Below are 16,692 nucleotides of genomic sequence, written 5' to 3' on the forward strand. Positions count from 1 at the left end.
ATTATGCACCTAACTACCTACACTGCAACCTGAACCTAACAGAGTCTGACACCTCCCACCCAAAAATTAGGGTTTTGTCTTTCAAAACATCCAAAGCTACCCTTGCTTCAGTTTGGGTTCTCACTCTTTTTGTTTTTTGGGTCGGTCTTGGTTTTTAAAAAAAATTTAGAACTAGTGACTTCCTACCTGATTCCCTGAGATGGAATAGCAAAACTTTTTAGATATTTAAGGCTTCTTCTGATTAGATTACGGTATATTGGAAACAAGCCTGATTTCCTAATGGAAATGCAGGATCTCCCTCCTGAAAATTGGAAAAACTGCAGGACAATCTAAAGGGAAATATTTTTCCTTGAAGTGCCTGCCTTGACTGAAGCTGAGAGCCCCACGCAGCACACTGCTTTTTTAAAAAAAAAAAATTAATTCAGGCTATTATACCACTGCTTTGAAGAAAAACCATGCGTCTTTTTAAAATTCTCCTAGCACTGGCCTAGTTAGGGAGGAACTGAAATGTATTTAAAAATGTTTAAAAGTTTAAAAACTCCTAAAACCTAGACCCTTATTGCTAAAAGCCTATTTAGCAGCAACTAAGTATTGGACTCAATAGCTCTAAGTTGAAACCAGAAGTAAACACACCGAACAGCGAATCTCAGCATCCCCCTCTCCCCAAAAACCAACCTTCTAAGGGAAGAAATGTGAGGGGGGACTACCAGGGAGGGGTTGGAGGACTTAAGCAGCAACCAACCCAGAAAGAAGGTCTCCCTACCCAGTCCCCAGGCCCAAACAACAACAAAATTTCACAAAAATCACCATAAGCCTTAAAAATTCAGAAGTTGTAAAACCAGAATGAACCAAAAGGTAACCAAAATAGGCCTACTTGGCCATGAGACCCCACACACAACCACTAGGTCCAAACAACAAGTAACAAGATAGAACTCCAACACCCAAAGAGCAAACCACAAACCAGAAGTCTACAACCTAATCAAAGAGAACCAAGAAAAGGCCTATGTTGAAGCCAGCTCTCATAACAAATGAGTTCGACATCCCTGGTTTACCCCTAACCTGAAATCCTATTGGCCAAATTGACACTGCCCTGTCCTCTCTCCCTCCTGTTCCCTGGGAAACCAGCAGGGAAAGCATGGTAATTAGCTGGAGAATTCAGTGGACTTCACATTTGAAGTTAGCAACAACCCTGCAAAGTTGCAAACCTGCAATGCAATGCCATTTGCAAATGCATTGCAGTGACTGGCTCCAAGTTCCCCCTAAGGGGCTTCTGCCATTGGCTTGCAGAGAACCCTCTTTCCCCCTCCTTCCTGTCGCCCTGGAAACCAAATCCAGAAATGGTGGGGAAAAGCCAGAAACAGAAGGTAAGTGTATCCCTTTAAAGTTTAAAACTCTACATAGCTCCTATTTAGTATTGCTGAAAAAGCCAAATGATTTCTGCTTTTTTAAAATATCAATCATACTGACAGCTGAAAAGATTCTCCAATATGAATTGGAGAATCCAGTAAGGTTTTTTTTTGGGGGGGAGGGGTCTGGCTCGGTTAAACCAAATGCACTCCCCTAGTTCTAATGTCTCCCATCTAACAGGAATTGGAGAAAACAAAGAGGCACATTTCAGCCCCAGCCTCCTAATAAGGCTGCATGCTAGCAAGAGGATCTCCCTGGGCAATCTGGAAAGAAAGGACCTGGCGCCTCTACAGCTTGGTTACTTCATTGTGTTGTATACAAGGCAGCCCATGAATAGTGTTTGGAAATTTTAGATTAGATGCTTCAGAAAGTAGCAGTAGGTTGTTAAGAAGGGTGTAGCATAGTGATCATTACCACTCCAATATTGAACTGAAAAATGGTACTGGCTGCCAGTTTGTTTCTGATGTCAATTCTAGATGCTGGTCCGAACTCCCAAAACTCTAAACCATCTGGGACCAAGATAACTAAAGGGCTAACTTTGCATACATCAACCAGTCCAAGAATTCTGACAGCTGCCACATGCCTTGACCTGAGGCAAGGTGGGTGGCTACTGGAGAGATGAACTTTCCTGTAGCAATGCCCTAGCTTTATAAGTCTCTTGCCATGTGCCATCATTAACACGGTGCCATCATTCTTACTATTTAGATACCAGGTCATTTCTATTCTATAAAAGTGATTGTTAAGGCAAAGCACACTCAGGGGCAAACTGTTCCACAATCCAGCTACATACAAGTATGCCATTAATGCAGCTACTCCCCCCCCCCAGATTGTTTCTGTAAAATAGTTTAAGAAAAATTAGCGTATCTTGTTCTCTGATTAAAACTCTAATTTTCAGGCTAAAATTGCTAGCATTTAATTGTAAACTCAGACATCAGTAAACTGTTAGGATTATCTGTTTAAAATCTGCATGAAAAATACATGCCCAAACTAGAGATACAAAAATACCATGTCTGGAATAATAATAATAATAACAACAGTGGATGCCTCTGAATATGAATATATGAGTCTTAAAATTAATAGCATTGACTAAATTTCATTACCACTTCAAATGCTTTTCTTGGTTGAAAATTAACTGAATAAGCAGATTACCAAGTTCTACTTACAATTTCTACTACAAAATGCAAGTTGGCTCAAGTCCTTAGACTCACCCTTGTCTGATTCCATTTATTTGACACAGAAATAAATTGGATCTCATCCAATGTGTTGTTCATCAACAAAGAAGCATGGCAAATCAAACACAACAGCACTATGGTACCAGAAGAAAAAACAAAGCACATGGAACAAACAATATTCAAATATTAAATTTGCTCCTGCTTTTGCTTACAGCTAGCTTGTGAAGTCCAAAGACTTTAAGTTAATGTCAGAGCATTTCCAAAGTGGCCCTACAGAGTCCTGAATAATCTTGGGAGCTCTCTTAAACACTGCCATGCAGCTTTCAAGACAAGCCATTATCTAGAGCAGGGGTGTCAAGCATGCAGTTCGGGGGCCAAATCAGGCCCCTGGAGGACTCCTATCAGGCCCCTGAGCAACTAGCGGTCATCTGCTTCCTTCTCCCTATATCTTGCTTCCTACTGCATAACAGCTTGCTTTGCCACGCTTGTTCAACTGCACAGGAGCTACAGAGCAAAACCTCTATTTTCTCCATTGGCTGAGGCCCTTCCCTTGGGGAGGAAGGGCAGGGAGGGAGAGCTTGCTTTGCCAGGCTCTCACAACTGCACAGCAGATCTACTGAGCCAAGCCTCTCTTCCTTCTATTGGCTGAAGCTCCCCACCCCCAGTCCCCTGGGGAAGGAAGTAAAAAGCCAGTGCTTTCTTTGCCCAGTTCCCTGGATCCCATGTGAGAAATACAAAGGCGGCACCTTTAAAACCAATGAATGCTAACATTTTAAGCATGTTTTAACTTTTTAAAATATATGTATTTGTGTTTGTCTGTGTTCTTTATAAAATTTATATCTCTGCTACCTAATCTTAAATAGGTACACACATGGCCCGGCCCGACATGGCTCGGCCCAACCTGACATGGTCCGGCCCAACAAGGTCTCATTTATGTCAGATTCGGCCCCTCATAACAAATGAGTTCGATACCCCTGATCTAGAGAGCCCTTTTAAACATGGATTTACAGAGTGTTTTGCTCCATAAGAACTATCCTACCATTTAACAGAATAGGATGTTTCTTATAGGAGTTTCAGCTAACAGTTGGAGCCATGAAAGCCTTAGAAGGAAGGTGGGGAAGACTAAACAAAAAATTATTTTCTTTTCAAACATTTTTTGTAGTTGTTTCAACAGATAAATCAAAAATTTGAGAGAACACTGAGGGGGGGGGACTTGTGAAATATTCTGTTTTAAAGTTATAATATAGTGGGTTCAACACATGGAAGAGGCAAGGTGGTAGTTCATAGCTCTTTTATTAAGTATAACATAGCAAGGGCTGAACTCAAGACTGGGGAACTGGGCCAACTTATATACACTCCAAGGTTCCCGCGCTAACGTGCTTTTGGGTCATTCAAATCGGCCAGGGGCTCGTGATTGGAGCAAGGCAACAGATTTTGGATCCTGCTGTCGATTGTATCCGAGTCCCCAAGCTCAGTCCTTACGGCTCCAATGGGCCAGGCCGGAACAACCACAAGTAATCTTCACTCTGGTCTGCATACACAACAGAAATGAGTGACAGATTTAGACTAAACTTGACTTGAACACTCCATAATGACGGTGAAGCGGGGATTTCCCTTTGCAAAAGTCATGTCAATTTATCTACAGCAACATCTATTCTTCAGTAGTTCTTAAATGTTAGTAACGCAGATACCTTTGTTTTGATTTTTAAAATAATTAACTTTGTTACAGTATCTCTAATTATTCCACTGGATCTCCACAGTCTCTGCACACTCATTATGAACACACACACACGGGGGGGGGGGGGGTGAGAGAGCAAGAGAGGGCGAGAGAGACCAAAACACAGATGCTTCTCAGTGCTTGCTGTCTTTCCTCAAGAAGTGCTTGCTGTCTTTCTTCAAGAAATTTAAGCTATTCCGTGACCTTTCCACTTTTAAAGAGACAGCAGTCTTGTTCCACTTTGGTTTATCTTTTTTGCATACATTCATTATGTTCTGCTGAGTTCCACAATGCCCAGATTTTTTCAACTTTTTCTTTTAGCATCACCAACACAACCCTAAAATGAGAACCTCTCCACAGCATGTCTGAAAAAGATACTCTGGAGGTCCTGCACATCAGCATCCTCCCTAACAGTCTAACTGTATCTGCAAGGCCTTACAGTTTAACAAGTACAGACATTCATCAGAGACCGCACTATCATCCTCCAGCCAGCACATTGTCCTCAGTCATTACATCAAGCAGGCAAGTCACCATACAATCAGTATATTCAACACCATTTCATCTATGTTCTTAACAAATCTTTCACTCACCTAGAATCTAATTGAAGAGGATAAAAATACTTTACCTGGGAAACAAAGGGACAGTTTCCCACCTTATTTCCAAGAAATTAGCTCTGTACAACACCTAAGAGTGGGGCCTCTCTGTATACTATCACACATTAGTTAGGAATATTTTGTAAAGACCGATACATGCAAAGACATCTATAATGGTTCTCAAGTGCAACCACTTCTCCTTCTAGCATTTTGACTTCTAAACAAAACATAAGCTGCAGTCTTATTTCATCCAATGAGTAACTTCTTATCAAGCTGTCCATCACTTATTTTTATCTAAATGCACTACAGCTACATATTAGTGTTATCATCATGCTCATACCAGCTCCAGGACTTCACTTCCAAATAGTTCCGCTGTGTTACACCATTCTAAGCCTCAATGGTCTTGGAAGGGTATAATGTTACTTAGAACTACATATAGCCTCACAATCTTGCACTTGGAATCCACACAAAGTCAAATTTCTGCATCTTACACAAAGAATTATTGACTTTCATACAACTCAGTTCAGAAGCTGGGCTTCAAGGTGACATGCCTTGTCATCCATAACTCTCTATTTATGAGAAATGGTTTTACTTAGCTTAAACTCTTTTGGGCTGTGGGATTTCTTTTTAAAAGCAACACAGATTCCTAACCTCAGCTAGTCTACAGGTTATAAGCAGAGAGTTGCTAGCAATATCTATTTTCCCCATGCCACTCATAAGAGATGAAACCAGAAAGGGTCTCTGTTGCAGACTGAGAATCACTTGTTCTTCAGGAATCTCATTACTTCAGCAAGAATACCTGGGGAAAACCAGTTGATTTGGAATCATGGGCTTGTTGGAAAGCATACATGAAAGACAGCATACATTAAAGATACCAAGAAGATTGTAAAAGTAGTTTCCCTCGCTAATACATATCCAAATGCACTTTTCCTTTACTAGGTATGAAAAAGTTGAACATCTGGAAGCGCTTCTAGTACAAACATTTCAAAAGTATTTTTATACTTGATTTCCACCCAGGTAGTCCTTTTTCTGTACTCAAATCTGCTTAATGTTTTGAAACATTAGCTGAAACTGATGATTCAATGATCTTCTTATACTTCCTGATTACTTAAAAACTGATGCTTTTTCATTCTAAAAATGTATCTGCTGGTAATAGGATGATAAAAGCTAGTGCCAAAACAAATAAGAACCAGCAATTTACATTGGAAATCAGATTTCTATAAGCCTTTCTTTTAAAAATAATCTATTTTAATGTATCAGTCAAAAGCTGATCTGTCAATCATTAAGGAACCACAAGACTCTTTTCTTTCTTTTTGCTGCAACAACTGAGTTGATTATCCCACAGGAAATGGTTTACAATGATTTATGATAAAATATATAATCTCTTACTGATTAAAGGTTTTGTATATGATATATATCTTACTTAATATAATACTGAATATATATAATCCTCACATGAAAATTTGCTTTCCTTTGGAAAATAAGTAGGGAAAATATCTTAAGACAATGGGTTGGATCCAACAAAAATATTTTCCACTGACTGAAAGGAAAGTATTGGCCAATGGCCAATTCCACTCTCAGGGTGTTCCTAGGAGTCCCCTGTTCCCCAGGAGCAGCAAGGGGGGGGGGGATATTCTACTCCATACACCTTCTTTCCATCAACAGAGATTATGCACAAGATCCAACCCAACAGTTGATGTAATTTTATAATGGATGTATACTAAGAGGCAGGGACTAGCAGTTCACATTCTAGTGTTGATTCTAGGGTCATGAGCATTAACTTAACTAAGAATGAGCCATGTCATATATTATCTTCCAAATCTTTTTATTGATTTTAAATTAAACTGCGTACCTTCTATGATTGCATGAAGACTCTATGCCATTTTAAATGAATATGTTTTTATGGTTAAGCTATTTAGAAAGTATGTAAACATATTGAGATTTTTAAAAAAACAATCCATTTTTTTTAAATTAGTTTTATGACTTAAAATACAGACTAAATCCATCCATCCTGGTTATTACCAAGAAACTGCTAGCACGATTTCTATAAAACTTAAAATTCACCATAGTTAGGTTGCACATTCATCAGTGTGCAACAATAACTACAAGAAGCTTTGTAAAGTGTAATTTTGTTTAAACGTGGTTGCTGTTAAAATGCTATCATTATCTCTAAACCTGAAATGCAAGATGGAAATGACTGTGTAAAAGAAGAGAAGGGAGAAGCATGCAAGCCCCTTGGGGGATCACCGAATTGCTAGGCAATAGAGCAGCGCTGGGATTGGATCTCCAACATACAGAAAGTGCTTTGAGAAGCAAGTTCTACAGCAGACCAAATGGATCAGCAGACTTGTCAGCATGAACACTTGGTTTCCTCCCCTTTGTTGTAGATGAGTTTTATCTTCTTTTCTTCACATTAACTTGGCCAAAATATTTGCTTTTCTCCAAAGAGGGAGAAATTCTTCCCCTCCCCCACCCCTGATGGAAATTGTTTCTACTCCAGCCCCAAAGAAAATCTAATTTAAATCATCACTGCAATAAAGCATACCAACATTTTAAGATTCCAGAAGTCAATCAAATGTAACTTTATACACACTGATCAAATAAAATGTTCCCTTAGATTGGAATGTGGAGTGGAAGAGAAGTTTTAAAGTTCTAGACATTTTTCCTTTAGGTAGTCTAGACACTATGGATTTAACACATTAAAATGCATAATGAAGTGGTGGTCAAAAGCACTATCCAAATCCACTATATACTACCAGCCATAAATTTGCTGCAGGACAGAGGTTCCCAATGTGATGTCCATGGGCACCACAGCACTCACCAATACCTTTCCTGGTGTCTGCCGGGTGTTTTTTAGAAAGCAGTCAAGTAGGGCTTTTGCCCAGCAGGTTTTCTGACTGGCCACTGCAGATGGGATTGGCTGCACAAGTTTAAAAAAATGCTTTGGCCACAGCTGCCACTACAGCACAATAATCTTCACTGTGTGACAGAAGATAAGCTGTGTGTCACCAAGAAAATATTCCACCTGAAATGCTGAAAAGTTGCTACCAGAATTATGATCTGGGTGGGTAGTTGTGTTATTCTAGAGTAATAGTACAAAGTTAAGAGTCCAGTGACACCTTTACATTTCTTGGTCTAAAACGTGCCACTGGACTCTTAACTTTGTTCTATCAGATTTATACACAACTTCACTCCCTGACAGTTTGTAATCGGCTACACCATCTGCAGCAGCCATTCCAAAGGTGCCTACAGGTTCCAAAAGTATAGGGATCTCTGCTGTAAGGAATAAAAGAAACACAGGCGTCTATTCAGTTCTGTGCTGAGTCCCCACAGGGGAAAGACAGAATCTCCCTTGCCACCTCTGCAGATGACCCATTAATCTTCATCAAGCACATAGTACAGAATGGCATAACAAGACAACATTCCTTTCCTCCCTCCCACCAAGAGTCTTCAGCAGACTTTCAGCTTTCAACATTCTTCCAACAACAAGCCATGCATTTTTAATCACAGTTTTTTGACTGCTTTGAAGCTCCTTCTTTACCTGTGCATCCCAAGGCAACACATCTTCAATACAATCAAGTTTGTTCATATTTACAGAAATGGAGGGGCTCACACTTATCCAGTATTACATCAGTGGCAAAAGTAATCAAATCCAGGAGGGAGGAGGGAATCCTTTCAGTAACCCTGAAATTCTCAAATGACAACTACAGTCACATCCACAATTACAAGTATCCTGGATACTTAAAACTAACTTGTAGAGAAGAAATTAAATACCACAAGTGGGAACCCACAAGGAGTTGCAGAAGGTGTCTCATTTCCCTCTCCTGTACTATTTTCTTTTTTTCTTTCCCTGAAAGCCATAGCCTCTTTCCTTTTCTTAATCCCTTCTCACCTTCCCACCTGACAGCCAACCTACATTTATCTGCTCCTCTGTCTTCAGTTTTCCCTCCCCCCACAGCAGCCTCTGCTAAGAAAATTATGGCCCAGTTTGTGTGGCGCCAGCTGCTAGGCCAGGACCTTTCTCCACAATGGGAACTAAAGCAGCTTACATTACTCTCCTCTCCTCCTTTTTATCCTCACAACAACCCTGTGAAATAGACTACACTGAAAGTATCTGACTGGCCCAAAATGACCCAGTGAGTTTCCACAAGATGGGATTCAAACCTGAGTTACCCAGACCCTAGTCTAAAACTCTAATGGCAACACCACACTGGCTTTCATGGAACTGAAGAGTAGCAAGTGGGTCAGGCCTAGCTGAGCCATGCACATTAGGTGGTATCAAGTCACCCAGTGGTTGCTACCACCTGTGGTCCCAATTTGTTCTCCACAACAGCCCTGGAAATTACCCTCCCCTTGCCTTTTACTCACAGAAACCAATCATTTGGATTGTTTAAAACTCCCCAATTTTTTCCGTAAACCTAGGGTGTTGTTTCAGATTTGTAGAACAGTCTGCCTGTCCATTCATAGCTCCAATCACTGGATTTAAGTATCCTCAGATTTGGCTGACTTTGTTATTAGAATACAGAAGTGTGGGCCCACTGTCGCTCTCAGGCTCCAATACAGCTGCCAATGATGGTAACAGAGGTAGATATTCTCTCTGTATATGCATAAAGAATGAGTGCTTATTTGGGGGGAATTTAATGCCCCAAAATGTACTTTTTAGGATTTCAAATTTTTCTGAAAGTCTGGGGGGAGGGGTTTCCCCCATGTTTGCAGGAAAATCTGTTTAGTATCAGAGTAGCCCCAATCCTCAGATTTAGATATCCACAGATGGGGGCCATGTGTTGCTATGAGGAGGAGAACATAGTTCTGCAAAATTTGGAATATAGGAAGCAAAGCATTCCCAAAAATAAGTTTCCAAAAGCCAACACTAGCAGTTGAGGGCTCATTCACAGATGGTTAGGCATTACTGAACATTGTGTGTTTACTCCATTTCCAACATGGTCTATAATGGATTCTGTTCATCACAGGTATAACACACGAGATGAAAATAAACAATTCTCAGTAACCAATTCAGCTACATGACAAAGCTCTATACTATCAGATAGGGAGGCAAGCATCCAGTCTCACAGGAACAAATGGTACCTTAAAAATAGATATTCAAAACCAAGTTGCTAAAGAGAGTAAGAAACATGGAGCACATATGAGCTTAAGCCACTACACATTCGAATAAAGGTTTCCAGCTGGCACTGAATTCTGGCACTCTGAACTAAACGCTGTCTAGAAAGAAGTTAAAGGAGAAGAGGTGGAACAGAAGGTCAAGATGAGGGAGAAGGACCAATGGTTCCCAGAAAACATGGTTGACTATGTTTTGCAAAAAAAGAAATAATAATAATAATAAGTGTACTCCTACCACCAGATTAGAGATGGAGAGCCATACGAAACAACATGTTAAACCTAGGGATCTTGAGGGGTGGGAATGACACTGGGCTACTTGCCAACATCCAGGTAAAAACATGGATATGACATCACTGCATCAACTGACATTCAAGAAATTCTATGGTATTATCCTCAAGTTGGTGACAACCAACCTCATGCCCATAGTGGGCACATGATAAGACTAGCTGAACCTGATCTCATAGGATGGCATATTCTCATCTTCAAAGAGTCTACAACTGTCTCTTCACAAAGGCATGGAATCTTAAGGAAAACAAATAGTGACTCAAGAAAGGAATCCAGATTCCAAATAGTCACTGGCTACAACACATCTAAATACACAAACTACAGAAAACTGAATGTTCAAAAATTAAGGAAGAACAATCTCTTGCTAATTATACCATGTCACAGGAGTTTCAAAAACTCCAAACATGCATCCCTAAGTTGCCTCCCTATCTGATAGTATAGAGCTTTATCCCTAAGTTGTATTCGTGTAGTATTAATTAGATAGCCTAGGTCTATCATCCCAGTACGGTGGTCAGCTGGTGTTAATGACATTGAGTTTTCAAGGAATATTCCTTCTTTTAACCTGCCACAAATGCACACACTGTGGAGGTAAAAGACTTATCCAGTGAAACGGCACAATAGTTTGGGTGGCAGGTAGTGACAGGCAACACCTTCCAACTGCAGTACACAGGAAGGAAAGCTAAAAACAGAGCTGGTATTGCCAGTCAAAAAGCATAATTAAATTCAAAGGCCATGGCAAGGCCTCAATAGGTTTTAAGGATATACACTTATGCTGCGCTAAGCATCACCAGAAAACAAGATTGACTCTTGAGGTCCTGGCACCAGGAAATATCCTGTACCTTTGCTCTTATGGTAACCAATGGCTGAGACACACTGAGGCAATAGCTGTCCCTACTATTGTTCTGTTGGTGCAAGCTCATTATGTGGCTGTTTTCTAGGGTTCAGAATGTGCAGAAGAGCCATTCATTTTCTTCAACACAACTTCCTATGAAAGCCTTCCCATTCTCCCAAGCAATGCAAAAAGGAGAGGGGGGAGTAGAATCAATATGAATGAAGCACTCAGGACACAACTAAGGAGCCTCTTTCCTTTGGACTTGCATAAGATGTTATTTTAGAAGTTAGTACTCAAACACATGTACAGGCATACACTGAAACATCCATGATTATCACAATGCAATCAGTCTGTTTTCCAAAAGAACAGCATCCCTAAACTACCCCATCCTCACTCAAGGATATTATTTAATACACAACAGCACTTTCAGCTAAAAAAAAATCCAATTTCTAGCCCTTGGTTGCATTTATTGAATTTATTCTTAACCACAGATAATACCAGGATTCAAGCTTGTATAGAATGAAAGCATGTGGCAGAATCTTGAAGGTTCAAATAACAGAAAGAGGCTGGGCATCACCTGCAGTGATCACAGAGGGCTTTTACATCCATCAACCCAATGCACACTAATTAACCCTATTTCATACATACGCTGGGTACAATCTATTCCCAAGTATAAAAATCTGTGAAATATTTTGGATATTGCTATGGTATGAGGGGAAAGCGTTTCTTAGAACCATGCTGAAAGAGCAACTCACCAAAGAAAACAACCAAAGATAAATCCTGCTTTCTTACCAAATACCAAGTCCTAGTTAACGTAAGATCAGAACAGCAAAAGACTGCATATGTTGCTAAAACAAAACTGCTTTCTTTTTTTCCTGCTTACCTTATAGCTTTAAATTCTTTCCCTAAAGTGCAGGCCTCCATGTGGAATGGAGACTACAACATAACAGTTCCTCTGAAGAGAAAAACATGCCTTTTGCATTGTTTCACCAAGGTGGAGGAGGGAACCCTCCCTTCTATATCCTGAAACAAAGGAAATTCAAGTCTCTAGGCGTATATTTTGAAGATTGCCTTTTAAAAGACCACCTACTCTTCTAGCCCAGACAGCAAACACTGCTGAGTGGCCACCATACTTTTTTGATTCAGTGCCTCCTGTTGACCACTGGAATTCCAAAAACCTTGTTAGCCTGCCAAGCAAAAGGAGATTACATTAACATGGAAAGAAAGGAGGGGTGAAAGAAAAATATGCTTTGACTGGCTACTGACTCCAACCCAGGAATCCCAAAACACTTTTTAAAAAGTCATTAATGATCTCAGCTCCACTGCCTCCTTTGAGAAGACTATCTTGCTTCCCAGATGTATTATAGAGTCAGAGCATGGAAAAGATAGTGATCTGTCTCATGCCTCAGATCATACCAAGAGGCCCACAAATCCACAACAGCTCTGCAATTACTTAAATGGGAGCAGATCAAGCCCTGAAGCACACACACAGTTCAAAAAGAGAACCCAGTTAATTCCCTACAACCTCAAAGCCAATCTCTCATGTATTGCTGCATACATGAGCAGATCAAGCACTTTTTATTCAAGGAAGGAACTGCTTCAGAGTTTCTCTATCAACAACATTTTGTGTGGTTAAGAATATACAGGAACAAGAATCCACTATACACATATGTATGAAGAAATGCTGAAAACTCTGCAGACAAAAAAGGGTTCGGCAACCCAGCGTCTCTTTACTCGGCGCCCTGGCATGTGATGGTATGAAACCAAGCCCACTCGCCTAATGTCACCCAGATACTCCTTCAGGGAGCTTGCCTGTCAAGTTGTTGTTTGCAGTAAATGTAACACACCCTTTAATGGACATCCTTCAAACACAGCACAGAATCACTGGAAGAGTTTAGCAGTACACATATGCAGTTCAAACTGAAGGGCGTTGCAGCCAGCTGCCAGAGGTGTATGATAGGCACATTCAGAAGGCATTTATGGAAAGTGAAAGCCTTTTGGTGCATACAGCTATTTAAAAAACCTCTATAAACCCAAATCCACAATACTACCAAGCAACAAAGCTCTTTAAGATAATACTTACATTTCAAAGGGGGGACATTTACAATCAAACTATGATTCATTGTCTGCCAGACTGTTGCCTATGATAAACATTTGTAGAACTACACATGTATTGTTATGTATTCCTCTGTGATTTCACCAAGCAACAGAACTGTTGTTTTACAAAACATTAAAAGACAGTATGACACCCACCCCCACGAAGCTACAATCACTATCAATCCCTTCTAACATTGCACTATTAGAAAGCACTGCAAATTCCTGTCGATCTGCAAATGCTTTTCCCTTCCACACCCAACCATGTAGTGTGAGCTCCTGCATTACAAGTTTAAACTGTAAAACACATACACAAATACAGTAGATTCATATTTTGCTTAAAGAAATCCTTACCTTTGACTTGCATATCATATTCCGCTATGATCTCCTTATCCTTTTTGAATTTAGCTGGCGACGTCATGTTTTTCTTTCCACCCCTAAAAAAGATTATCCTCTGAACAGGTCCTCCAGAATATGACAAATAATGCAATCTGTGTTCCTTCCCAAAGTGATCACTTGGTCGGGCTCGGCTTTCCGTAACAGCAATCAGTCCATGGAGAGAGGGTGGGAGATGGAGTGTGTGAGAGCAGTGGAGACATGCAGATGTGAAGAGCTCAGCCGAAGGAAAAGGCAGCAGTTTGGATTCCCTGCACCAAAACCTTCAGCAGCACTGGCAGTGGCGGCAGCAGCATCAGACTAGAGAATCTGCAGCCCCCAAAGGCTTTTCCTGATTGCTAACATTAATAGCACAGCCAGGGAGTGGAAGTCCTTCTGCGCAACAACATGTTGTGTGTGGGTTTGACTTGCTGCTTTCTTTTTAAATAGAATCAGAGATGATGCAAATTAAATCCCAAATGGTAGAAGAGAGACAGAAACTCCGAAGTCACTTTCTTCCATTCAAAGGCCTGCAAATTGAAATAGTTCTTTAACTGCCAACTAACTACATACACATACAAAGTAACAAACACAATTTGAAGTTAAGAATTTGAAGTACAAGCTATTCAAATGGAAGTGTAATAAAAATACATCAAATCAGCAAAAAGGGTAAATAACCCCTTCCCCAAGTATAGGAGGTAAAAGTTATTAGGAAAGAACTGAGGGTATTGAAGAAAAGGAGAGACAAAGAACCCCCCCACACACACACACAAGTAACTAGCTAAATGGCAAAACTACTAGAAACAGAGCAATATGATATGCTTAAAAAAAAGACCCAAATCCTCATATTACTTGAACTACAGGAGCTCATAACTGAATCCACAAGCCATTGTATAAACAGGACTAATCCGCTTTGGTGTAGCAAAAGCTACAGCCCTTGGTCCAGCCAACACACCATCTTTCAGTATTTTTATTGTGTATTATTGTTAATTTTAGAGAGGTTTGGACTCCATTATGGTGAAACAAAAAAAAATACATGTATCTGTTGTAGACATCAGTTTATTTGGAGCCGGGGGAAATGTAGCTCCATGTGTGCAAGACGAATGCAAATCTCTCAGCAAGGGAAAGTCAGGACACAACTTTTTTTGGGGGGGGGGGGGTGTTACAAGCTACTGTTGGCAACAAATGCTAAGGAGAGGGGGACGGAGACAGAAAAAACTTGGATCCACATCCAATGAGAGGAACAATGCGGCCAGCAGAGACAGGAAATGGTAAAGGGTAACAGACTATGGGCTAAGGCATTTGCTGGAAACACAAACAAAGAGAAAGTGTGGCTGGTTCCAAAGGAGTGAAGCACATTTCTGGCTAGCAGTAGCACACATTGTCCACCAGCTGTGAGGCAACACTGAAAACATATTTAAAGCTCTTCCAAAAATACACAGCAGATTCACTACAAACCCTCTGCCTCACCAGTTCTGTAAGCTCTGTCGTATCCTTCACAAGATGCCCAAAAATCCAATGCTATGCTGTTGATATTCCTTTGGAAATTTTTTTATTGTTATTGGAGTTTTATACTGAGGGAGCTGAGCATTACGGTACACAACCTGCGACCCACCAAGCCAAATGCATTGCACGAGTCTCATTTCCTAGCTTGTTGGATGCTCACCATTTCAGTCCTACAGTCCCAGCACCTGAAGAGAAGCAAGAGATTTACTGAGCTGCTAGTGGGGTGGCAGTCAAGCTGGTAGGACACGTTGTTAAGTTCCCAGTAAATGGAAAACTAAGATCCAACTGATGTAACAAACACGAATTTGAGCAGACTTTGGAGGATGGTGGAAGACAGGAGGGCTTGGCATGACTTTGTCCATGGGGTCGCAAAGAGTCGGACTAGACTGTGCAACTGAACGACAAAAAAGATCCCAACCTGGCCTTCCCTTCTGGTTGCTAAAGTTACCAGGGAGAGCTTAAAGAGAACATGTCATAGGCTTGAAAGTTATGATCTGGAAAGACCATCAAGTGAAGATGAGGAGGAAATTTTGTCCAATGGGAGAGAGGACAATCACAAGAAATAAGCCATTTTTCCATCCTGGAATACAATGGACCAAAGACTACATAACAGAAAAAGATATATAAGGGGCTAGGGCTATCTTCAGGAAAAGGAAGTATTATGGACTGGTAAAAGCTCTGCCCTGCAGAAAAAAAAAACCCTCAGAAATTTGGAGAAGCTGATTTCAGGGAAGAATTACTGCTATGGCTATAGGGAGCCAGCTGTTTGAATAGGCTTGTTACGGGACATTACCAGTATAGTTTTTAGGACGTTTTAGAGGAACCTCTTTTAAAAGACCTGGTCTTAGATAATTACGTTGTGAAGGCAATCCAAGGGAACATTTTCTTCTTGAGGGTGCATACGGGATGCGGCTCTCCTATCTGCTGCAGAGAGAACTATTACGGGATGGAATATCGATCCTGTACTACTGGACATTACAGGACTTCCAGCGCTCGCTATGGGTTAGTAGAAGAGTAAGACCCGGGGGGCGGGGGCGGAGAAAGTGCTGTTTGCCCAAGCGGTACGGAATATTATCGGATAGAGTTCCTGTACTTTTCTCCAAGGAATGCTGCTCCGGAGCGGGAATCCTGTCCTGGCGGGAGACCAGCACTACATGCACTGCAGTCAAGTTCGAGCAGGCGGGGCGGCTCCTACCTACTGCAATCCCTCCAAGAAATATTATGGGATAGGAAAACTGTGCTGGGAAATCCATGTTAGACGACCTAGCCTCGGATTCCTCCAAACTAGCCGCAATTGTTACCTGCAGTGCTGCACAGATGGAGCCCTTTTCCCAAGAGCTGCTTTCCTCAGGCTGCTACTACTCCCGCCGTCCGTTCCCTCCGCAACTCCTATCCAGCTCCTCCGCCCATTCCACTAAGCAACACAAATCGGAAGGTAGGACTCTAAAGAATGGCAACTGCTCCAACCAATCATTACACTCCACCTTCCTCTCTGCATTGCTTGGGTCCCGCCACTTCTCTCTATTAACACCTCCCAGTAAATGCTGATGAGGACTATTCAGAATGAGCTGAAGGGCAGAGGCTTAACCCAGT

The 16,692-nt window shown here is 41.0% G+C and overlaps 1 protein-coding gene across 6 annotated transcripts in view; it reads right to left on the reverse strand.

The window, feature by feature from the left end:
• SRGAP2 (SLIT-ROBO Rho GTPase activating protein 2) overlaps positions 1-16,678 on the reverse strand; it is a 329,055-nt gene extending 312,377 nt beyond the window's left edge. For 4 of the 6 annotated variants that reach the window (XM_060231295.1, XM_060231293.1, XM_060231294.1 and 1 more), the window contains exons 1-2: positions 16,401-16,631; positions 13,573-14,123 (exon numbers count right to left, since the gene is read on the reverse strand). In XM_060231295.1, coding sequence (XP_060087278.1) covers positions 13,573-13,639 — 67 coding nt within the window. In that variant the 5' untranslated portion in view covers positions 13,640-14,123; positions 16,401-16,631. Of the gene's footprint in view, positions 1-13,572; positions 14,140-16,400 lie in introns of those variants that run through there. The other 2 variants (XM_060231292.1, XM_060231296.1) reach the window with 2 other exon arrangements.
• Positions 16,679-16,692: the final 14 nt, after the last annotated feature.

This window comes from Heteronotia binoei, chromosome 2, assembly GCF_032191835.1.
Source record: "Heteronotia binoei isolate CCM8104 ecotype False Entrance Well chromosome 2, APGP_CSIRO_Hbin_v1, whole genome shotgun sequence".
Classification (NCBI taxonomy): Eukaryota; Metazoa; Chordata; class Lepidosauria; order Squamata; family Gekkonidae; genus Heteronotia; species Heteronotia binoei.